General features: G+C 42.7%; 1 protein-coding gene across 1 annotated transcript in view; it reads left to right on the top strand.

Annotated features, from left to right (window-relative positions):
* The window catches only part of LOC106080709 (low-density lipoprotein receptor-related protein 1B), a 458,037-nt gene that overhangs the window by 415,718 nt on the left and 17,697 nt on the right, over window positions 1-24,622 (top strand). The window contains exons 6-19 of the mRNA XM_059369534.1: window positions 2,208-2,462; window positions 2,803-2,962; window positions 3,656-3,872; window positions 4,614-4,797; window positions 4,907-5,219; window positions 5,323-5,520; window positions 10,519-10,710; window positions 10,890-11,771; window positions 11,859-13,436; window positions 17,908-18,085; window positions 18,286-18,581; window positions 18,639-19,266; window positions 19,335-24,127; window positions 24,208-24,594. Of these exons, the coding sequence (XP_059225517.1) occupies window positions 2,208-2,462; window positions 2,803-2,962; window positions 3,656-3,872; window positions 4,614-4,797; window positions 4,907-5,219; window positions 5,323-5,520; window positions 10,519-10,710; window positions 10,890-11,771; window positions 11,859-13,436; window positions 17,908-18,085; window positions 18,286-18,581; window positions 18,639-19,266; window positions 19,335-24,127; window positions 24,208-24,594 (10,261 nt within the window). The remainder of the gene's footprint in view (window positions 1-2,207; window positions 2,463-2,802; window positions 2,963-3,655; window positions 3,873-4,613; window positions 4,798-4,906; window positions 5,220-5,322; window positions 5,521-10,518; window positions 10,711-10,889; window positions 11,772-11,858; window positions 13,437-17,907; window positions 18,086-18,285; window positions 18,582-18,638; window positions 19,267-19,334; window positions 24,128-24,207; window positions 24,595-24,622) is intronic.

Genomic DNA, 24,622 nt, shown 5'->3' on the forward strand with positions numbered 1-24,622 from the left:
GGACAGGAAATTGAACTTCAAAATCCATCGTTTTGGAAAAGGCAAGAAAGGAAATTCTTGTTGTCAGTTGTCAGACCTATAATGCTATATGGTGTTGTGGTCTGGTGGACGACGCTTTAAAAGTCCACCTACTGCTCAATACTTAACCGGATCCAAAGGATCAAGTCATCCTTTGTGCATCACAGCAGCAATGAGGACGACACCATCTGTTGCACTGAATTTCAAGCTACATCTTATACTTCTGGATATTGTGGCTAGACAAATTGCTGCGACCACTGCCGTGAAGTTAAGGGAGTTTTCTCATTGGCCATGTGGCGACTACGGACACTGTGCTATCCCTGATACAATGTCCGATGTTCCACGCAGTGTGGATTACACCCTACCTGAGCCGCTTTTTGATAAAAGTACTCTACCACTATTCCTGATAGAACCGATTGGAACTACGATATCCCTGGTAACAGAAGTTACATAGACTTCTATACGAACGATTCCAAACTAAACGACCAGGTGGACTTTGAGGTGTACTCTGAATATCTAAAACTGGTCATATCGAAAAGGTAACCCGACCACTACAGAGTATATCAAGCGGAGATCCTTCAATTAAGGAAATGATGGAATGGCTAAGATATAATGTCATTACGACCATTGCCATTAATATCTTCTCAGACAGCCAGGCATTCATTAAATCCCTGAAGAACGTATTTCCGAACACAAAAATCACCCTCGACTGTCGTAGATCTCTCAACGATATGGCTGAACAGTGAATTTTAAATCACCTGTTCTGGTTGAGAACCTGTCTGATTTAGCGGATGTGAACATTCATATGTAATTGGACTTTTTAAGGCGATCAGGATGGTTCAACGGTAGGAACTTAAAAATTCGTATAGAAGTGCAATTTGACAAATTTTCTATAGAAATTTTGACAGCATATGCTATAGAAATGAAATTTTGACAAAATTTCCTAGGAAATGAAAAAATTTTTAAAAATCTTCCTATAGAAATTAAATATCCTATAAAAATAGACGTTGCCCACCATAGGTGAATTCACTCGGGCGCCATTTGACCCATTGTGTAACCCTAGAAAAAAGATGATGTGTGACCTCCAGAGGTTAAACACGAATAAAAAAATCGGCAAGAATAGAGAACCAGAGCTTCGGCTGAAACGCCAATCCCTCATGCAATCACGTATATACCGAATTTTATCGCACCCTTCCTCGGAACCATCCCGTCCCATCCACAAATCTCAGGGGACCTCCCAGAGTTACGTTTGCAAGATTACCCAGATCGCTCAAATAACGCCTCCCCATTAAGAAGAGCCTGTGTCCCTACAGACCCTGACATGAACAGAGCAAGTGCTCGTTTGTCTCATCCTTATCATTACCAAGAAAACTTCTGCAGAATTCATTGTGCGGCATTCTCATGCACGACGTTATGCGGCCTATGGGACAGTGTCCGACCTCTTATCGAACGCCAGTAACTCCTTCGTCCTTCTCTGGTCGATTACAGGCCAGAGTACCTTAGCGGCCCGGCAACCACCCGCTGAGTCCGGTCTCGCTAGAAAACTTTCCATAAAACAGAAAATTTTGGGAAAATTTCCCATAAAAATGAAATTTTGAGAAATTTTCCCATAACAAATAAATTTTAACAAAATTTCTCCTAAAAAAAATTTTTTTGATATATGTGAAATTTAACAACATATCGAATTGATATGAAATTTTGTCAAAATTTCCTATTGAAGTGAAATTTTGACAAAATTACAGAAGAAATTTTTAAAATAATTTCTTTCTTATAAAGTTTCCGTTAAGGTTGACAAAATTTCCTATACAAATATTTTATTTTTTTTATTTTTAAAAAATTTCCTTAGAAAAGAAATTTCCCATAAAAAGGAAGTTTTGACAAAATTTCCCATAAAATATTGACAAAATTTCCCACAAAATAAAATTTGGAAAAATGTTTCCCCAGAAATTAAATTTTGACCAAATTTTCCATCAAATTTTCTTTAAAAATTAAGTTTTAAAATTTTTTGCTATGCTATGAACAAAAACTATAGCATACCTTAAGGAGTCAAAGTCTATTGAATACAAATACATAGTTTCCAGCTCAATTCCTTATTTATTTAGAAACAAATAGACAAAATGCACTCAAAATCCCATTAGCATTGTAACATTTAAAATTAATTTAATTTCTTCTCTTTTTTTTCCCCACAGTTCCCAAAGATGAACCAGCTTCATTGGTTTTCATCACACAAACGGATGTTCGTCGCATTAATCCAAATAATGGTTCGATTTTGGCTCAATTCAATCATGGCGAAATATCAGCCATTGAAATTTGGCATCGTAATCGAACATTGTGTGCCATGTTTTCAGGACCATGGACAACGTTGGATATGAAATGTTATCGCATAGATGATATGAATGTGTCATGGTCGATGCCATTGCCGGAATTAATTACCAGTACGCATTGTAAGTAGCCCAAAATCAGAGCAGCAATAGCAAATTCATTTGTTTAGTGGTCCATACAGTTGTTATGCAAATTTTTCTCTATGCTCTTCTTACTGCTATGTAGTTTTGTTTGTTAATTCGTTGCCATCAACGATGGGACCTTTAGACTTTGCAGTATAAGCGTAGTGAACTGTAAACTTTGTATTTTCCTCTGTGCTACGTGCAGTGGCACAAACTGTCATTTTTTCCCTTGTCCTTTTTGTGTATTCATGTCCAATTCAATTCATCATCCTCAGCTTTTTCACTCGTTATAATTCTGCCATTGTATTGTGTTCTGTTCTGTGCTGTTTCTCTTTTCCAGCAATCGATAATTTACGTCTGGATTGGATAACTGGCAATTGGTATTTTTTGAGTAATGAGCCTGGATTAATATTTATGTGCACCAATACAATGGAGTTTTGTAGCATTATATTGAGAGATGTGCAGAATCCTTCATCAATGGTATTGGATCCCACGAAAGGGTAAGCTAAAAAAGAATGTTCTTTTATTTAAAGCATATGTTTAGGGTTAAAATGTAAAAAAACACAGCATAATTTTAGGATTGGATAAATCAATTTTTTACAAAATATTCAGAGTTTGAGCCCCCGGTGAAAATAGGGTACTAAATTTTTTCATATCGGACCCCCCTTACCCAAATTTTCAAAAACCCCAGATCTCGGAGATTGGAGTCACCGATTTAAGCGAAATTTTGTATGCCACCTTATGGTACCCTAAAAACACGAAATTTATATAAAATTTGTAGGGCCATATAACTTAATTTTAACAAAATTTCCTTTTAAAACTAAATTTTGACAAAATTCCCTATAAAACCGTAATTTAAATAAAATTTCGTAAAAAAATTAAAATTTTCCAAAAGAACTCTAAATTTGTGATTACATTTCCCTTGAAAATTAACATTTTCTTTCCCAAATTCCTGTTTTTCCTACACATTTCGCCTTTAGTGAATGTTTTTTTTTTCTCTTTCATTTCATTTAAATATTCTTTCACGCTTGGCCAGTAAATTATTTATCAAGATAATTTTAATTTGTAATTCTTGTTCCTTTCTTTTTCTCTCAATGTTGTTGTTTTTTTTTGCGCTATATCCTGCTGCTGTTCGTTTGACGCATTGCTATCAACATCCTTTGCAATTCCCGGGAACCATGATGATGGTGCAGTTTCATTTTCTTCACCGAATGGAGTCCAAGTCTGTCACGTGCCAGTTTGGATGGCACGAATCGTACACTGCTAGTGACCACACAGATTTACTATCCCAGCGGGGTGACGCTCGACTTGGCCAACGAACATGTCTATTGGCTGGATATCTACAAGGATTTCATAGAGCGAGTCGATTACGATGGACGCAATCGTTGGGCCAGAAAAAAATCCTCTGATGTAAGTATATCTGCTTGTGTGTTTTTTTGGTTAGTAAATGGGGGCTGGTAGCATGTAGGGTCTCATTTAAGCAAATCAATCCAATCAAAATGTAGGATGTTGCAATGAAATGGGGAGCCTGAGTGCATGATAAGCCCATAGCTGCAGTCTCGTACTTCGTTAATGGCTACTGAGTTGTGGCTTTGGTGGTTGCGCTGCTCTAGTGTGTTGGTCATGATGAAAATGTTAAGTTTCCAATAAAATCCTTGGTTTGAGGTAAATTTAATGCACATTTTTCTGGTTTGACTGACTGGTACCTTGATGTAAGGAATGTCAGTGTATGTCGCTTGGTTGGTCGACTGGCTGCCTGTATGATGAAATACCCAAATGACTGACTTGTCACGTTCCCTCGCCCGCACCAGCGCCTCTTGCCTACAAAATAAATCAGAGTATGTGGCGGATTTTAGCCATTCATTTAAGCCATAGCCAAGAACATGAAGCTGAAGGAAGTGGTATAAATTTTAATTAAGGCTGTACAACTAAAAGTGATTTTTATTATTGTAAAATATTGAGCTGTACAGAATGCAAACATGAAAAGGGAGTTAAGGAGGAAAGGACAATATTCAATGATTAAGGCAAGCAAGCATTAAATTTGGGTCATTATTAAAAAAAGGAAAATAATACCTTGCTCCATTGCTACCTCTCTCAAATTTATGTGTACAGACCATTTTTTAAATTGTTTTTTTTTTCGCTTATTTTTAGACTCGTTTGCCTTTAAAGGCTTTACACTCTGTTGAGGTCTTTGAAAACAACATCTATTTGGCATTGTGGAGCGATGCCATGATTGTTGGCATGGATAAATTCTCGCTGAAAGTCAAACAGATAGCGAACGATGTTAAAAGACCATATGATTTTCGAATATTTCATCGCCAGAAACAACCAGAGGGTGAGTATTTCTTTTTTTTCAAATTTAAAAATTAAATTTTCCCCAGGATCACTCTTTTCACTTTCTAATCTCTTTAACCTGTTACTATCATTGCTCTCGTTTTTTTCAGTGGCCCACCCCTGTCGTGTTAACAACGGCATGTGCAATCAAATCTGTGTACCTATGTGGACGAACGGTTTCGCACAAGCCTCTTGCATGTGCTCACATGGCTATAAATTACGCAACACCACAGAATGTGAACTTGTGCGACACGATAAATTCCTAATACTGGCTCGACAACGTTTGGCCAGCATTGAGGGCATTCCACTAAATCCACAGGAGCGACTGGCCGCAGCCATGGTGCCCATCTACAATGTCACATGGATTATGCCAGTGGACATAAATGTCCATCGAAAGCTGGTTTACTATGTGCAACAGCAAAAGTAGGTTATGCGATTTCCATCAATGACATTTTCCGTTTTGAAATTCTTGCTTTCCTTTTGATCTTCTTGACCGGATTTATTATCGAATTGTTCTCGTTTTTAGGCATGGCTACAGTATGTACAGCAAATCCATCGATGGCTTGGAACGCAACTTATTGGCAAATGGTACCGAAGGTATTTCGGTACTAGCCTATGACTGGTTAACTGGCAACATGTATTGGGGTGGTGTGGAATATATCTATGTGGCTCCGGTAGTGAACATGTCTAAGATTGTGTCGCTGCCTATGCGGAATGAGGCAATGTAAGTATTATAACCATATGTACGAAGGAAATTCCTCATTGTCTTAAGAAAGATATGTCACCGTAAAGTTGCCAATTCGCAAATTTTTTTATGAAAGTCCCTCCAACAATCCAATGTTTTTATCCCATACTTAAATGCTTGTTTCTCCTCTAGTATTCATAAATAACTCCTAAAAACTAAAACTTTTGATGGAACTCCATATTCATAGCAAACTTAAAATGCTTGTAACTCCCTTACTACGTGTCGAGTATATATTTTCAAATCCTTTAAAGATTTTTTGCGCTTTAAATAATAAAACCTTTTTTCTCAAACTGTCTTTACCATAAACTCCGTGATCCTCATCTAATTCCTAATCGTCATCCATTCGTCGCCCCTGAGTAACTTCAACTCTGGTATCATATCTAAGTCCAAATACTCGAAATTCTCTTTATCTTCTTCGCATTCACTAAACACGCTGTCTCTTGAGTCCTATGTGCCTCATTATGGTACTGGCCATACGGATCTCCTTCTTAAAACTAAATTTCCCATAACCATTCCATTAAAGAACAGGGGATAAGCTCTCATATCAATGAATGCATTCCGTTTAAAGTTTAAGCTCAATGATAAGGGGCCTCCTTTTTATGCCGGAACTGAACGGCATGTCGCATTGCAACACCAGATAGCGACAGGCAGGGAACCTCACAAATGTAGCCAGCTTGGGTTCAAACGCCGGGGCTTGAATGCCTAACGCGTGGACCTCCTAACATGGACATGGACCTCCTTTTTACTTCCCCATAAGATTCTCGATATTCTTTTCACCGTTCACAATGCTCCACAGGCTTGTATGCAACCGCCTTGCTCACTCTGTTATTAATCAACGATCCATTGCTGATTAGCTCGTCAGTGGCCTCATTTTCCACCGACCGTTTGTGCCATGCGCCTATGACGAGTTAAGCGTCATAGGCGAACATGGACATGGACCTCCTTTTTACTTCCCTGAGGATTTCCCCATAAAATTCTCGATATTCTTTCCACCGTTCACAATGCTACACAGGCTTGTAAGCGACCGCCTTGCTCACTCTGTTATTTATCAACAATCCATTGCTGATTAGCTCGTCTGTGGCCTCATTTCCCACCGACCGTTTATGACACGGAACCCAGCAAAGCCGAAGAACCTTTCCCGCAACTCGAAGATGATATGTCTCCATACTTGTGTGCGGAACATAGTATGCTGAGGTTCCAATTATCGGGTATGCGTTCTTCTAGCCAGATTGCGCAGATAAGCTGATGCATAAGCCTTATCAGCGTGTCGCCTCCGGTCATAAATAGTTCAGCTGGTAACCCGTCGGCTTCTCCTGCCTTGTTGTTTTTCAGTCGGGTCACTGCTACTTGGACCTCATTCTGACTAGGAGGTAAACATTCTATACCATCATCAGGGATTGGTTCTGCGGTATCCTCTTCGCCGCCAACATCGGACACTAACAGTTGGGTAAAATGTTTCCATATCCTCAGCATGTTATCTGTGTCAGTTACCAGATTTCCTTCTTTGTCTCTGCAGGAGGATGTGCCTGCACCAAAGCCATCGGTTTCATGTTTAATTCTTTGGTAAAATTTCCGTACTTCATTCTGACTCCTGTACATTTCAATTCGCTCACACTCACGTCTTTCCACTTTCTTTTTTTCTGCGGAATAGACGTTTCTCCTCTCTCCTTATCTCCCGATACCTCTCCTTCATTTGGCGCGTTGCTACTGATTGCAGGGTTGCTCTATATGCCGCATTCTTGGCTTCAGTAGCATCTCGACACTCTTGGTTGTACCATGGGTTTCTTGGGGAAGGCTTCCGGTACCAAAGTATGGATTTCGCGGCATTTTCCATGGAGTGGGGAACGATTTTGCCACTGCGCCATTATAACATCGGAACAAAGAATGCTTTCATCAAGCAGTTGGGTCAGTTGAGTGGAGTATGCCGCTGCCATTTGTTGTGTTTGCAGCTTTTCAATGTCCAGCTTCCGTGCAGTGTCAGATCGTACTTCAACCTGGCCATGTTCTAACGGGTGCGATCCTTTGCTGCAACAAGGTAATGATCCGAATATATATTCGCTCCACGGATCGATCGTACATCTTACACGCTGGATGTATGCCTTCCATCTATTACAACGTGATCAATTTGATTTTGATCGGGTGACAGCCATGTGACTTTGTGAATAGTTTTATGTTGAAATCTGGTGCCACTAACTACCATGTTTTTGCCGCGGCGAAATCTATCAGTCTCAACCCAGAATTGGACGTTATCTCATGGAGGATAATCTTTCCGACTATTGGACCAAATATGTCTTCCTTTCCTATCTTCGCATTCAAAACTCCCAGAACGATTTTAATATCAAGGGCGGGGCAGCGATCATATTTTCTCTCTAGGCACTCGTAGAAAATATCCTTGGTCTGCTCGTCTTTGTCTTCCGTCGGGGCATGGTTAAAAATAAGGCTGATGTTGAAGAATTTGGCTTTTAGGCGGATTGTGGCTAGCCTCTCATCCACCGGAGTAAAGCTGGGGACAACGTGATTCAGTCGCCGACTAACCACAAATCCACAGCCAAATTCAGGCCTCGTATGATGGCAACTATATTATAGTTCGTCACCGTTTGGCGTTGTAGTGACGCCATTGCCAGTCCATCGCACATCCTGTAAGGCGGTAATATCTGCATTATACTTCTCCAATACATCCGCCAGCGGGTATAGAGAGGTGCAGGTCCGCAAATCATGGTACTTTTTTCGTTTGAGTTAGTCGTCAACGTTGGGGGGATCCGTTTTTACTATTCCTTTGTTTATCATAGTAGTTCTCATAGTTTTCCAGTGGGCGGATTACTGGCCCAGCGCACCAAACCCATGGGTTTTGTGGGATTGCACATGTATCCCTCTTTGTGGCGAGCAGCTTGCTCCAAGATCCGACGCTCGCCTCCAGCCGCCCCTAACCTGGTAACAGACGCTGATGTTGGCCATTGGTTATTTGAAGGCGCCAATTACTCGTCTTGTCATCTCGAATATCATTTGCACTCAGTATTTAATTAAGATCCAGTGTCACCTAACTCCTCACTGAGACTCTCCTCTCGAAAATCGCTGACTGCCCGCGGCCGCATTTGCAACTACTCCGCTTAAAAACGGAGCTTTCCAACATCCGCTACCTGTGGACGCGCCCGGTAGCTTTCAGCTAAGCTTCCCGTGGTAACGATGGACACCACACAAGTCGGAGCTCAAAGTTCCAGCCTGTGTGGTGCTCATAGTTATCCCGTGTCGGCCGGGCCTGAAAGATACTACACTCGTCGAAAGCCTTTAGGAATCTCCAATACTAGGACCTCAATGAAGACTCGTAAACCGATGCCCTCTAACCTACTTGCACCATATTTACAGGGTCCAGGTTGGTTGCTTTCAGCTCAGAACTTTCTCGAGCTCTCCAAGAGCTTGAAATATTTGGTAGTTGACTTGATTTAGTCCAGACATGGTTATTGCTAACTTAAAATGCTTGTAACTCCTTAACAAAAGTGCTCTACCGTCTCTAAATAATCCTGCTCTGACAAACACTGCAGAAGTCCATGTTTCATTAATGGACATAACCATTCAAGACCTTCATCAGTAAGTCGACGATAGGTGCTAATTCCTCAACTTTAAAATATGTACCGTCCTTATTCAAGAAAAACAGGGTCGTGGGATATTAACCCTACAAACTATCAGCCTACAAAATGATTAGCTCATCACATGCTTTATTCTCCGTCACCATTAGATGGCATGGAACTCTACCCATGACATCAATCCCATGGCAGACGGTTGTATGTGACGGATTGGCCCAATGGATTCCTTCATCGGCAAGGGCTGCCGATGATCCTCATATGATCCAACGTCAGAGCCGCTTGACTAACCACGTATCTCATGAAAGTCCGTTTGGGCAACCAATCCTGCATACAATTCCTGCCCCTAAGACTTCAAGATCGTGAAGACCTTCCTCTGAAAGACGCTGTATTCGTTGAGAAGTTTGTATGACTAACTAATGCCCAGGAAGATATTTAAAACTCCTGACTCGGTGCCCTCATTGAACCTAGATCCATTGGTATATACAGAAGGCCTGAGACGCCTCGCTTTCCTCAGTGATCTAATAGTTGGTAGTTGACATGGTTTAATTCTGTTTTGAATCGTTCATAACTGCTAAATCAAAGCAACATGGATCTTATCTTTGCTGACTATATCAATCAGAGCGTGTGCTGCCATCGCGTTCGTTTGGAGTTCGGACTGGATACCCACGATAATTGGTCACTCAATAAAAATGGGTTTCCTGGGGGTTGTTAATGTTTTGTTGTCTTTACTTGAATGTGGTGGGTCTTCTTCTACCGCTTGACTTTTTTCTCCGCCGATCCTAGTCTAATCAATCTACCTTGGACAGGTAAAATGCCTTGACCAAGGCCCACCAAAAGGAGATTTCCTTTTTTAGGCCCCACATGTCTTCATGGTATTTGTTCCGCAGAGATAAGCTTCTTGTCCCTGAGTAAACGATGTTAGCTAGAGACGCAAGATCATCCCGAAACGTACACCAGTTTGTGATCCATTACCGAACCCTTCATTACCGGGTAAACTCGTTTTTCGCTCGAGCAGTACGAATGTGGAATCAACTTCCGGCAAATTTCTTTCCCACCACTTACGACCGACAGAAGTTTAAGACAAATATCATCAAAACAATACTCCCTCTTTCCCCCCTCCGATTACTGACTTTCTAATCTCCTGCGTGTTGGTTGAGAAAAAAATTGTCTCGCAAGGCTCTGGGGCGATGCGCGCTTTCTTCGTACTTATGGCGAGTTTGTCTCGGCGTCTATATTGTGGGTTTCGATTTGATGCCAATGATGGTGGTCTATATCTGTATTTGAGGCTGACAAGATCTTCCCAGAGTATTTGCAAGCGGGTATCTTTTTTCAGTGGCTTAGCATTGCAGCTTTTCAAGAGGTCTCTTTGATATGAAAGAAATATTTTTTTTTTCAGGAGCTTGGCTTTGGATCCCACTGGCGGTTACATGTTTTGGTCTCATTGGACTTCTAATACAAAAAAAGCTTCAATATATCAGGCTTGGTTGGATGGCTCTCATCGACAAATGTTGATTGAATCTAAAGATGATAAACCCATGATGTGGCCCTTGAGTTTGAGTGTGGATGTACAGCATAAGAAAGTGTATTGGTAAGTATTTTTAAATAATTACTTGTCAAAGTATTTTTCTCGCAAACACTCCAAGTACTTTCTCGTAGTTGAAAGGTTATTTTTCAGCCTAAGTTCTAAAAAGTGTTGTGGTGTAATCGATTTTTTAGCAGTTTTATAAATTTTGTTCAATTTTTTTTTTTACATTCCTTGTTTTTCAGGTGTGATGTCAAGGAAAGTACCATTGAACGCATGAATTTTGATGGCAGTGATCGTGAAATGATTTTCAAGGATACACAATATCATCCGATTTCTATAACCTATCACAAGGCTACCATTTACTGGGTGGACAATAAAAATGGCACTGTGAAACTATTTTCCACTCACCATTTGAATGGGACGATTAAGAAAAACGAAGATTCTCTGCTGTTTTCATTCGAACGTGGTCGCACCTCAAATCTTAAAGTATTCGATGTCAGCACACAACCGTCCTCGATAAATAATGGCTGTGCCAAAACCAAATGTCCCGGTATTTGTTTCAATACTCCCAATCAATCGATATGTCGATGTCCCGATAAATATTCCCTAAATGGCACGGGAAGCCAATGTATCCCCCGTATCCAGGAGCCAGAGGAGAAAGCAAAGAACTGTACCAAAGGATTTCAATGTCTAAAGTCCTCGCAATGTGTGCATGTCAAGGATTTGTGTGATGGCTTTGATGATTGCGATGATGGTAGTGATGAGAACAGTGACCCCGGTGGACCTTGTGATCCCAAGAATTGCGATTTAAAGACACACTTCACCTGCAACAATCGTTGCTATCAACGTTCGCTGTTGTGCAGTTCCATTAGCTATTGTCTGGATGGAACAGATCAATTGAATTGTGAGACCAATACCTGTAACTCGGATGAGTTCACCTGTGCCAAGAGTGGCAAGTGCATACAAATGTCTTGGGTCAATGATGGTGTGGTGGACTGTGGGCCCGATGATTCATCGGATGAGTTTGGTGATGAAATGGTTGATGACAAATGTCCCGAATTCGAATGTCGCAATGGAGTGTGTCGCTCGTTTGCGGAGATATGTGATGGTGAGGATCAGTGTGGGTAAGTAAAAGAGAAGAGAGAAACGCCAACTCAACAATGGGTTTTTTTTAATTCTAACCATCCCTCTCTCTCTGTTTCTCTTTTAAGTGACAATTCCGATGAGTCCTCCTGTGAACTGGAATGTGGTCCCGGCGAGCATTACTGCACTCCCATTGGCTGTTACGATGCCACACATATCTGTGATGGCATCAATGATTGCCTCGACTTTAGCGATGAAATGAATTGCAATGATACCAAATCCGATCACCATGTTATCGATTTGGGTGAAGCCCATTTCTGTGGACCCTTTGAATTTGGCTGTTCTGATCCCTTTGAGTGCATACCCCATTTCTTACGCTGCGATGGCATTGCGCATTGCTTCGACAAATCCGATGAGCTTAATTGTACACAAATTAAACAATCACCTGCAGATTTCAACGAGACCTTGATATGTGAACCTCCAGATCGCTTTTGTGCTGAATCCAATAAATGCATATCGGTGAATCAATTATGCGATGGCAATATTGACTGTGAAGATGGCACCGATGAGGGATATCTTTGTGCCCATAAAATGTGCGATCGCCCAGATCCCCAATGCTCCCATACCTGCCACAATGCCCCCGAGGGCTTCTTTTGCTCTTGCCCCGCCCATATGTATCTCTTACCCAATGGCCGCAGGTGCAGCATGCAGCATGCCTGTGAACACTGGGACTCTTGCTCCCAGATATGTGTCTCCATGGGCAAGGGTTACAAATGCAAATGTTTTGAGGGCTATGACTTGGAATTTGATCGTTACACCTGCAAAAGTACTGCCGAGGATGATCCTTATGTGATATTCACCAATCGCCAGGAGATACGAGGTCTGAACTTGAAAAAATCCACCATTAGCAATTTTTATACCTCGCTAAGGAACACCATAGCCCTGGATTTTCTGTACAACAATGATTCTAGCCAAATCTTTTGGACCGATGTCATAGATGACAAAATCTATAGAGGCCAATTGATGGGTGAATCTTTGCACAAAGTGGAGGCGGTGGTACATTCAGGACTTTCCACCACGGAGGGCTTGGCCGTTGATTGGATAGGCATGAATTTGTATTGGATAGACTCCAATTTGGATCAAATCGAGGTGGCCAAATTGAATGGCAGTTTTCGACGCACTCTCATAGCTGGTGACATGGAAAGTCCTCGAGCCATTGCCTTGGATCCCCGAGAGGGTTTGCTTTTCTGGACCGATTGGGATGATAATTATCCACGCATTGAAAGATGTTCTATGGCGGGTAAACATCGCCAGGCTATAACCACCACTTCGCAAGTATCGGCTGGCTGGCCCAATGGCCTATCATTGGACTATACCCAGAAGCGGGTTTATTGGGTTGATGCTAAATCAGATTCGATTTATACCGTTAAATATGATGGTTCCGATATTCATTTGGTCTTAAGAGATCGCGAAATTCTCTCACATCCCTTTGCCATCACTGTCTTTGAGAATTATGTCTATTGGACAGATTGGCGAACAGCTTCGGTGATAAGGGCCAACAAATGGAATGGCACTGATATACAGGTCATACAACGAACTCAAACTCAACCATTTGGCATACAAGTGTTGCATTCAAGCCGCCAGCCTCAGGCAGAGAATCCCTGTGGAGTGAATAATGGTGGATGTTCACATTTGTGCCTGTTGGAGTAAGTATTTTAAGATAAGGCTAATAATAAGACTATCGCAGCATATTTATAAAGAAGCAACTGTTCTTAGCCATGAATGATCCTGGATTAATCCTAACACTTAAAGTCGTAGACCGACTTTGCTGCTGCTGATGATGAGACGGAAGATAGTCCTGTAGAGGGGAAACAGCACTTACTCGGGAAAATTCGTGGGTCGCTGTCAGTACATTGACCCTGCTGGGGTGCTGATCGATAGTAACATAATGATTAGAGACCCCACAAGACATTAATTTTAGTCAACTATTTGCCCTTCCCCTCTTTCGCTATTGAATGAAAACCTTGAAAGATCTTTTCAGAAATTCTGCTAAATTTTTACACGATATGAGGTGATAATCATTCCAGGATAATGTTTTGATGTTCTCGCCAATTGTTTCAATACCCTCATCAATCGATATTTCGTTGTCTCGACAAATATTCTCTTAATGGAACGGGAAGTCAATATATCCGCAGAAACGGGAAGTCAAAATATACAGAGCAGAAAGTGAAATTGCGAATCTTTTGTAAAAATTTGACCCCAAGTATCTGGGACCACACCTCCAAAACTAGCATTTTTAAAAAACAAGACAATATGAGAATAGAGTGCGGATATCCAGATTTGGAGTTTAGAGTCTGTGGGGCCGCCCCAAAAAACCCCAATCAAATAGGAAGGACGTCAGCGGCAATATGGCGCTGAAGCAAAATGTCTTTAAAGTACAAAACCCATACCAAATTTTGAAGAAAAGTCTAGGGGTCCCCAAAAATCTCCCCCAACCGTACATGTAGAGCGATAGGGTTTTAAAAGTAAAGTTTTTGGTAGTAGAATACGGATCTGATACCCAACTTCGATGTCAATTGTTGGGGAGCGCCACGTTCTCAAAAAAACTAAGCGGACATATGGACCTATCGATAAAATATGAGTCCCAAATGAAGGGCAGCAGTATTTGAAAGTAGGAAAGTAGTTTCATTGTAAGATTTTTCTCCGCGAATTGGTTCTTCGCTTCGTCGTAGGGTTTTTTTCGCTTCTCCGTTCACCTATTCGTCGAGTGATTTTCTTCCGCTGCTTCGTTCTTCTATTGGTCGTAGAATTTTCTTTCACTATTTCGTTTTTTTATTTGCCGTAGGATTCTCCACTACTTGTGTTTTGTTCGGCGTAAGATTTTCTTCTTTAGGTCGTTTTTGGCTTTTTCCTAAGGCTTGTTTGGCTGCTACTTTGTTGTATTCGTCGCAGGATTTTCTTTCGCTGGTTCGTTCTTCTTTTCGCTGTAGGATAATCGACTGGTTCGTTCTTCTTTACACCGTAGGATAATCGACTGCTTCGTTCTTCCCCTCGTCGTAGTATTTTTCTTCACTGCTTTGTCCTAGTATTTTCTTTCGCTACCTCGCTCGTCCAAGGATTTTCTTCGGCTGCTTCGTTATTAGTTCGTCCTAAGAATTTTCTTCGCCGGCTCGTTGTTCCCTTCATTTTCTTCTGCTGCTTCGTTCATCATTTCTTGGTACGAATTATTTCAGCTGTTTCGTTCTTTCTTCGCCTTAAGATTTTTCTTCGCTTCGTCGTAGGGTATTTTTTCGCTTCTCCGTGGGGGAATTTCTTCCCCTGCTTCGTTCGTTCTTTCCTTCATTTTCTTCCGCTGCTTCGTTCATCCTTTCTTGGTACGAATTATTTCAGCTGTTTCGTTCTTTCTTCGTCTTAAGATTTTTCTTCGCTTCGTCGTAGGGCATTTTTCGCTTCTCCGTGGCGGAATTTCTTCCCCTGCTTCGTTCTTTGATTCGCCTTTGAGTTTTCTTCCACTGGTTCGTTCTTCTATTTGCCTTAGGATTTTCCGCTTCTTGGTTTTTTTTCGCCGTAGGATTTTTCTCCGCTAGTTCGACCTTTGCTTAGTCGTAGGGTTTGTTTCGCTGCTACTTGCTTCTATTCGCCAGCTCGTTCTTTCGCATCATTGTGGTATTTTTTTTCGCTGCTTTGTTCTGCTTTTCATCCTAAAATTTTCTTCTGCTGCTACGTTCTTTCTCTCTTTGTAGGAATTTCTTCAACTGCTTCGTTCTCTTTTCGCCTTAATATTTTTCTTCACTTCGCTTCGTCGTAGAGTGTTTTTTCACTTCTTCATTCATCTATTCGTAGTGGGATTTTCTTCCACTGCTTCTTTCTTTGATTCGCCGTAGAGTTTTCTTCCCTTGGTTCGTTTTTCTATTTGCCGTAGGATTTTTCGCCACTTGATTTTTTTTTCCATCATAGGATTTTTCTAAGCTAGTTCTTTCTTGACTTCGTCGTAAGGTTTGTTTCGCTGTTACTTGCTTCTATTCGTTTTTTCTTCGCCTGCCCGTTCTCTACTTCATCGTGGTAATTTTCTTCGTTCTGCTCTTTTTTCTGCTCTGCTAAAATTTTTCGTCTGCTGCTTCGTTCTTTCTCTCTTTGTAGGAATTTCTTCAGCTGCTTCTTCGTTTTTTGGAATTTTCTTCTGCTGCTTCATTTTTCTATTCGTGTTAGAATTTTATTCCGCTGCTTCGTGGCTTATTCGTTGTAGGATGTGCTTCCACTAGTTGGTTCTTTCCCTAGTTCGTTCTTCTATTCGTCATAGGATTTTCCTCCACTAATTCGTTCTTCGCTTCGTCAAAGAGTTTGTGTCGCTGCTTCGTTTTTGTATTTGTCGACGGATTTTTTTCCACTTGTTTGTTCTTCTATTCGCCGTAGGATTTTCCGCTGCTGCGTTCTTCCCTTTGTCGTAATGTTTTTCTTCACTATTTCGTTCTGTTCTTCGTCTTGGTATTTTCTTCCGCTGCTTCGTTCTTCCTCTCGCCGAAGGCTTTTTTTTCGCCAGTTCTTTCTTCATCGGATTTTTTCCGCTACTTCGTTCTTCTATTATATTGTAGAACGTGAAGTGAAAGAAAATCCTTCGGCAAAAGTTCCTTCTTTGTTTCGTCGAACGATTTTTTTCCACTGGACTGTTTTTCTATTCGTTCAAAGATATTCTGCCACTGGCTCGTTCTTCTATTCATCGTAGAATTTCCTCCGCTTAGTTTTTGTTTCTTTGTAAGATTTTTCTCCCCTTATTCGTTCTTTGCTACGTCGTAGGGGTTTTCTCGCTGCTTTGTTCTTCTATTCGTCGTGGGATTTTCTTCTACAATTTGTCAAAGGATTTTCCTTCCGCTGGTTTCTTCTGGTATTCGCAGGATTTTCCGTTGCTCCGGATTTTCCTTTGATGTACATTTTTTCTTTGCTGCTTCTGCTCTTTGTCCCAGCATTTTCTTTCACTGCTTCGTTCTTCCTCCCGTTATGGTATTTTCTTCCGCTGCTTGGTTCTTTTTTCCTTCGTAGAATTTGTCCCCCATAGTTTGTTCTTCTTTTCGTGGTAGCATATTTTCCGCTAGTATTTTTATTTCTTCTCTTCGTCGTAGTAATTTTCTTCGGCCCTCGTTCTTCTCTTCGTCTTAGTATATTTTTTCGCTGCTTCATTATTCACTTAGTCATAGAATTTTCTTCTGCTGCTTCTTTCTTCTATTTGTCATACCTACCTCATAGGACGTGGGTATATGAATTTCGCCATTCCGCTTGTAGCACTTTAAATATTTGTCTAGGTTAGGTTAAAGTGGCAGTCCATTGTGATACGAGTTTCTACCGTTGAACTGCATGGATCGCTTTAAAAAGCCCAACAACTTGCGAATATTCTCATCCGTCATGACATTTAAAGTCGATTCTGTAATGTCCGTCAGTCTGTCTGTCTGTCTGTCTGTCGAGGAGTTTGAAATTTTGCACAAATACTTTTTATTAGTGTAGATCGTTTGAGATTGTTAGTGGGCCAAATCGGTCCACGTTTTGATATAAATGCCATATTAACCGATCTCCCGAATTGACTTCTAGAGATTCTAGCAGGCGCAATTCTTATTCGATTTGGCTAAAATTTTGAACGTAGTGTTTTGGTATAACTTTCAACAGTTGGCACTATTAGGGTCCAATTCAGTCCATAGCCTGATATAGTTGCCATATCGATCTCCCGATTTGACTTTTTGAGCCTCTAGAGTGCGCAATTCTTATTCAATTTGTCTGAAATTTTGCTCATTTCGTTTTGTTATGACTTCCAAAGCCTATGGCAAGTATGGTCTAAATCAGTCCATAACCTGATGTAACTGCCATATAAACCGATCGCCCGATTAGACTTCTTGAGCTTATAGAGTGCGCAATTCTTATCCGATTTTGCTGAAATTTCACTCGTATCGTTTATGCCAACAACGCCAACTATGGTCTAAATGAGTCCCTGCACTGATTTATCTGCCGTATTAACCGATCTCCCAATTTGACTTTCTAAGCCTCTGGAGGGCGCAATTATTAGTAGTTTTCTATGACTTCTAATAGCCATGGAAGGTACGGTCCGTATAGGTCAATAATTTGATATAGCTGATATATATTTGAAAAAATCATTCAAAGAAGTAGTTATCTGTAATTTGATCTTGATTTCAGTGTCCGCAAGACCTATCAATGTGCCTGTCCCCATGTCATGCGTCTCGATTCAGCTGATAATCGTACTTGTGTGGCCAATGAACAGGTGCTACTCTTCATAATGGGAGATGAAATACGAGGCATTGATTTAATGCAACCCAATCATCATACTATACCAACCATAAGGCAATCTCCACAGGTAAGTAGCAATGGCCCCACAAGATGGCGCTAGAAAACATAACTTCGATTGGCTCTTGTTTAAACTTTCTAATGATCAAGTGATAAATTCCTTAAACAATATCCATTTTGGAAAATATGTAAAGTATTTAAGAAAAAGTTTATTCTCTTCTTTCTTCCTTTTTCTCTCTCTCTCTCTCTCTCGCACTCTCTCTTCGTTAGGTTCTAGCTCCACAACGCATTGATTTCACCGTAGAAGATAGCCGCCTCTATTGGTCCGATGTTCAATTGAATGAAATCAAAACCGCGGGCATTTCGAATGGCATTATCGATACCATTATCAATACCGATATCCACAATCCGGCAGGCTTTGCCATAGATTGGATAGCAAAGAATATGTATTTCTCAACGGGTAAATTTAAGAGCGATATATGGGCCAGTAACCTGAAGGGTGAATATGTTACGGAGGTCTTGAAGGATCTGGATATGGTGGAGAGTATTGCCTTGGATCCTGTAAAGTAAGTAAATTACATCAGTACTAAGCCACTTTAAGCTAACAATGCTCTCCCCGACAGTGGCAAGCTTTATTGGATTTCTTCGGCTCGCAACTCCCAAGCCAGCAAAATAGAGCAAAGTAACCTGGATGGCAGCGAGAGAAGTGTCATTGTGGATTACAACACCACACTGGCATCCCTAACCATGGACTTTGATTCGAAGCGCTTGTATTTTGTCTACAACAATTCTGGATTCTCCTATTATGATATTGCCTCGCGTAAACTGCAAACTGTGCTACCACCCAGTGCGGTGATGACCATCAGTGCCGTTACCATATATAACGGCACCTTGTTTTTCCCCGAGAACATACAGGGAGTCATTATGTCCTGCGACAAGGAAATGTGTGCCGAATACTCGATTTTGAGAAAGAATACCAAGAAAACACAATATCTAAAAATGTTCTATGCCGAAGCCCAGCAGGGTGCCAACACCTGTGCCGGGCCTCTAAAGGGCGGCTGCGAACATTTGTGTTTTGCCACCTCGAATAGGGATCATAGTTGTGGCTGTGCCATAGGCTATCATCAGGATCCCACAAATCCCACCAAATGTTTGGGCGTGGATGAGTTTCTCTTCTACACCAATCATGAATTGAAGGGCATTGAAATTTATGATCCCAGCAAACCTCTGGAAGAGCAGAGACAAAAAATGGTAAGCCAGAGGCTAAAGTCAAACAGAAAGATAGGCATGATTCATTAAAGCTTTCGTTTCGTTTACAGGCTTTGGGACCCATATCTCGCATCTCTTTGGCTTCCTTCATCGACTATCATGCCGCCCAAGACTATCTCTATTGGGGCGATAATGATAGTGGCACCATATCACGCATCAAGCGTGATGGCACCCAGCGACAGGTCATTATTCAATCGCCCGAATGGATGGATCACAAGCAAATGGATTGGTTGGGTGGCATTGCCGTGGATTGGGTGGCCGAGAACATTTACATCAGCGATGTTAAACGCAATGTCATTGAAGTGGCCCGTCTGAATGGTTCCCATCGTCATGTGGTGGTCCCCAATGTCAAGAGGCCTAGCGCTTTGGCTATAGACCCGGTGCAAGGTTTGCTTTTTTATGTGGCAGAAGGCATTATAGGCCGCACTGGATTAGATGGCTCTCAGCCCTTTGTTTTAGTGAATCATGATAAAATTGTTACCAGTCTGGTTTTGGATATCGATGCCACCAAGGTGTACTGGTGTGAGGCTCCCAAGAACTCGCTGGTACAACCCTCCATTATGAAGGTGGACTATGATGGTAATGTTAAGGAGGTTCTGCTCAATCATAGCTTGGAATATCCCACGGCAGTGGGCAAGTTGGATGATTACATATACTGGAGTGATAACAACTACAACAAGGGCACCTTCAAAGTGGCCCTTATGTCTAACCTCAGCAACTACGAGGAACTGAAACGTTTTGAGGGTAACTCTGTAAAGGATATGAAAATTTATTCCAGGCGTCTGCAAAAGGGCACCAATCAATGTGCCGAGAATAATGGTGGCTGTCAGGAATTGTGTTTGTACAATGGCACCACAGCCATATGTGCCTGTACCCATAGCCGTGTTGCAGCAGATGGTGTCTCGTGTGAACCCTATGACAGTTTTTTGCTCTTCTCCTACCGCAGCACCATTGAAAGTGTTCATCTAACCGACCATACCAACAAAAATGGCCCCGTAAGATCCATCAGAAATACCACCATGATGCTAAATGTCATTGCCCTGACTTTTGACTATGAGAACAGTGTGCTCTTCTACTCGGATGTGGTGCTGAGTACCATAAATTCGGTGAATTTCAATGGCTCCAACAACAGAGTTTTGGTTACCCAGCAAGGCCGAGTTGAGGGTCTGGCCTTTGACATTGTCAATGAAATGCTCTTCTGGACCTCGAACAATGATGCCTCCATTTGTAGTTTGGACCTGCACTATATCAGCGACAATGCGGACAACAATACCCAGCTGGTGAGCCGCATTAGGGTGTTGAATAGCAAGGATAAGCCTCGAGGCATAGCTGTTGAGCCCTGCCTGGGTATGATCTACTGGACAAATTGGAATGAGGAGAGCCCCTCTATACAGCGCGCTTATGTAACCGGCTTTGGTTTGGAGTCCATAATCAGAAGTGACATAAAGATGCCCAATGCCATTACCTTGGATCTGGAGGAACAGAAATTGTATTGGGCCGATGCTAGGATAGACAAAATCGAAAGGGCCAACTATGATGGCACCCATCGTGTAGTGTTGGCCCACTCCTCCCCCAAGCATCCCTTCTCCATAGCCGTCTATGGCGACCTGCTGTTCTGGTCCGATTGGGTCCTGGGCGCCTTGGTGAGGGCGAACAAATATACCGGTGCCGATATGGTCTTTTTGAGGGATCATGTTGAGCGGCCCATGGGTGTGGTCGCTGTACAGAACACCACCATCAATTGCGACTCGAATCAATGCAAAATCCTAAATGGTGGCTGTGAAGATGTGTGCATATTGAGCAAAAACGGCACTGCCAGTTGCCAGTGTACTCGCGGCATATTGGCGCCCGATGGCCGTCGCTGCATTCAGCCCACCAACTCCAAATGCGGCAAGGATCAATTCCCCTGCAGTTCGGGCGAATGCATACCCCTCCATTTGACCTGTGATAGTGTGCCCCACTGTCTGGATGGCTCGGATGAGTTCCGCAGTTATTGCATAATTCGCGTGTGTCCCAGTGACTATTTCATGTGCAGCAATCATCGCTGCATTCCCCAGGCCCAAACCTGCGATGGTGTTCACCAGTGTGGCGATGGTTCCGATGAGTCGGAACTCATCTGTAAATGTGAGTCTGAGAAGTTCCGCTGTGGCAGTGGCGAATGCATATCCCAGCAATATGTATGTGACCATGTGCGCGATTGCAAGGATTTCAGTGATGAGAAGAATTGTCCTGCCTCCGAGTGCCCTGCAGGAGATGCCATCTATGAACATTGCCCCAACTCGACTGCCTGCATTATGCCAGTGTGGCGCTGTGATGGCGACAATGACTGTCCCGATGGCAGTGATGAGCTCAACTGTGATAATGTCAGCAAGGTGGCCTGTGGTCCCGGCCAATTCCGTTGCTCCAATGGGCGTTGCATCAATGAGAAATGGCGCTGTGATGGTGAAAATGACTGCAAAGATTCGGTGGCTGGAAACTTCAGCTCCGACGAAGTGGACTGCAAGCTGCAGTGCAAGCCCAATGAGTTCCGTTGCGATAACAACTGCATACCAGCCAGTTGGCAATGTGATGCCAAGACCGATTGCGAAGATGGCTCCGATGAGGGGGCTCAATGTCCCAACCGCGTCTGCCGGCCCCATTTGTTTCAGTGTAAATCGTCGGGACGTTGCATTCCCCAGAAGTGGGTGTGCGATGGCGAACAAGATTGTCCGGCCCCCGGAGCCGAAGATGAAGGCGATCATTGTGCTGTGGCCTCGGTACCCCACATACCCGACTGCGTGGCTCCCTCTTTCTTGTGCACCAATGGCCTGTGCCTGGACCGCCATGCTGTCTGTGATGGGGATCATGACTGTCCCAATGGTGAAGACGAATACGAGGATTGTGTACCCTTCAACTTCACCCAAATTTGCATGGAAGATCTGGAATTCCAGTGTCACAATTTGGAGTGCATTAGCAAAAACCTCACCTGTAACTCCAGGGCAGATTGCTCGGATGCCTCCGATGAATCGGTGGAACTGTGTGGCGAATCCACCATGACCTGCGGCCATGGTCAATACCAGTGCAAGAATGGGGCTTGTGTCTCTGAAGAATTCCTTTGCGATGGACGCAACGACTGCGGCGACTTTTCCGATGAGTCCTTGTGCAATGTCAACGAGTGTCTTAACTCGGATATCTGTGAGCACACTTGCAAGGACAAGAAGATAGGCTATGAATGCCAATGTCGTCCTGGCTTTAAGCTGCATGCGCACAATCACCATCTTTGTGATGACATTGATGAATGTAATGGCCCTCATCGCTGTACCCAGATATGTGCCAACACCTATGGCTCCTACAAATGCCTATGCATGAAAGGCTATGAGCTGAAGGACGATCATCACACCTGCAAGGCCACCAATAATGAGACTGCTAAACTGATATTCTCCAATCGCTACTACATACGCCAGGTGGACATGCGTGGCAATGGGTCCATACTCATACATCAGTTGTCCAACGCGGTGGCCTTGGACTTCGAATGGTCCTCCAAGTGTCTGTTCTGGTCCGATGTCACCTCTACGGTGGGCATGATAAAACGTTTTTGTCCAGTGGAGAATAAGACCACCACTCTGCATCAGGCCATGTTGAAAAATCCCGATGGCTTGGCAGTGGACTGGGTGGCCAAGAATCTGTATTGGTGTGACAAGGGTCTGGATACCATAGAGGTATCGAAATTGGATGGCAAATATAGGAAAGTGTTGATAAACGAACACTTGCGGGAGCCCAGAGGAGTGGCCTTGGATCCCTTCAATCGCAATTTGTATTGGTCCGATTGGGGTGATGATCCCCACATAGGCAAGGCCGGCATGGATGGCTCCAATCCCCGCGTAATCATACGCGACAATATGGGCTGGCCTAATGCCTTGACGCTATCCTTTGAAAGCAATCAGCTGTACTGGGGAGATGCACGTGAAGATACCATCTCTGTGTCCGATTTGGATGGCAACAACATTCGGGTATTAATGGCCCGCAAGCTGAACCCTCACCTGAATTTGCATCACATCTTTGCCATAGCCGTCTGGGAGGATAAGATCTATTGGTCCGATTGGGAAATGAAATCCATTGAGTATTGCAACAAATTCACAGGGCAAAATTGTTCCACCCTCATTACCACCATACACCGGCCCATGGATTTGAGAATATATCATCCCTATCGCCAGCAACAGCCTCATGGTGGTAATCCTTGTGAAAATGCTGAATGTTCTACTCTGTGTCTGCTATCGCCCGAGCCTCCCTTCTACAAGTGTGCCTGTCCCAATAATTTCATACTCGATGATGACAATAAGACCTGCATTGCCAACTGTACGGCAGCCCACTTCCAATGTTCGCAGACCTACAAGTGTATACCGTTCTATTGGAAATGTGATACCCAGGATGATTGTGGCGATGGCAGTGATGAGCCTGAGAATTGTCCTCCCTTCCATTGCGAACCGGGTCAATATCAATGCAACAACAAGAAATGCATACACCCGGCTGCCATCTGCAATGGCAGCGATCAGTGTGGCGATAATTCGGATGAACAAAATTGCGACAAATTCACCTGCTTTGAGAATCACATGAAATGTGAGGCCACCACCAATACAACGGCCTTTTGCATAGAGAACAGTCAGAAATGTGATGGCATCAAGGATTGTCCCAATGGCGAGGATGAGGTGGGATGCACTCCTTTGAGTTGCAAAAAGGATCAGTTCCAGTGCAGCAATAACCGTTGTTTGCCTTTGGTCTGGGTTTGTGATGGCGATGCAGATTGCCCGAATAAATCGGACGAATTGAATTGTGACAAAGTGACTTGTGATCCCAGTGATTTTCAGTAAGTATGCCAACCATTCTCTTTTACAATCAGGGCCGTGTTTTGAGAGCAATGAGGTTAATCACCATGTTTCTCTGCAGATGTAGTTCTGGCCGCTGTATACCCATGGCTTGGCGCTGTGACGGTGAGGATGATTGTCCCGGTGGTGATGATGAGCCTGCCACTTGTCGTTCCTCAAAGGAGGAATGTGATCCCACCTATTTCAAGTGCAACAATTCCAAGTGCATACCCGGTAGATGGCGCTGTGATTATGAAAATGATTGCGGCGATGGCAGTGATGAGCTGAATTGTAAAATGCGCAACTGTTCGGAAAGTGAATTCCGTTGTGGCACCGGCAAGTGTTTGAAACATGATCATCGCTGTGATGGTGAAATCCATTGTGATGATAGCAGTGATGAATTGAATTGCAACATAACATGCAAGGCGAATCAATTCAAATGCGCCACCTTTAATACCTGCATTAACAAGTGAGTTGAAAGAAGAGTTCGAGGAAAT

This window comes from Stomoxys calcitrans, chromosome 5 (genome assembly GCF_963082655.1).
Source record: "Stomoxys calcitrans chromosome 5, idStoCalc2.1, whole genome shotgun sequence".
In the NCBI taxonomy this organism is placed as follows: Eukaryota; Metazoa; Arthropoda; class Insecta; order Diptera; family Muscidae; genus Stomoxys; species Stomoxys calcitrans.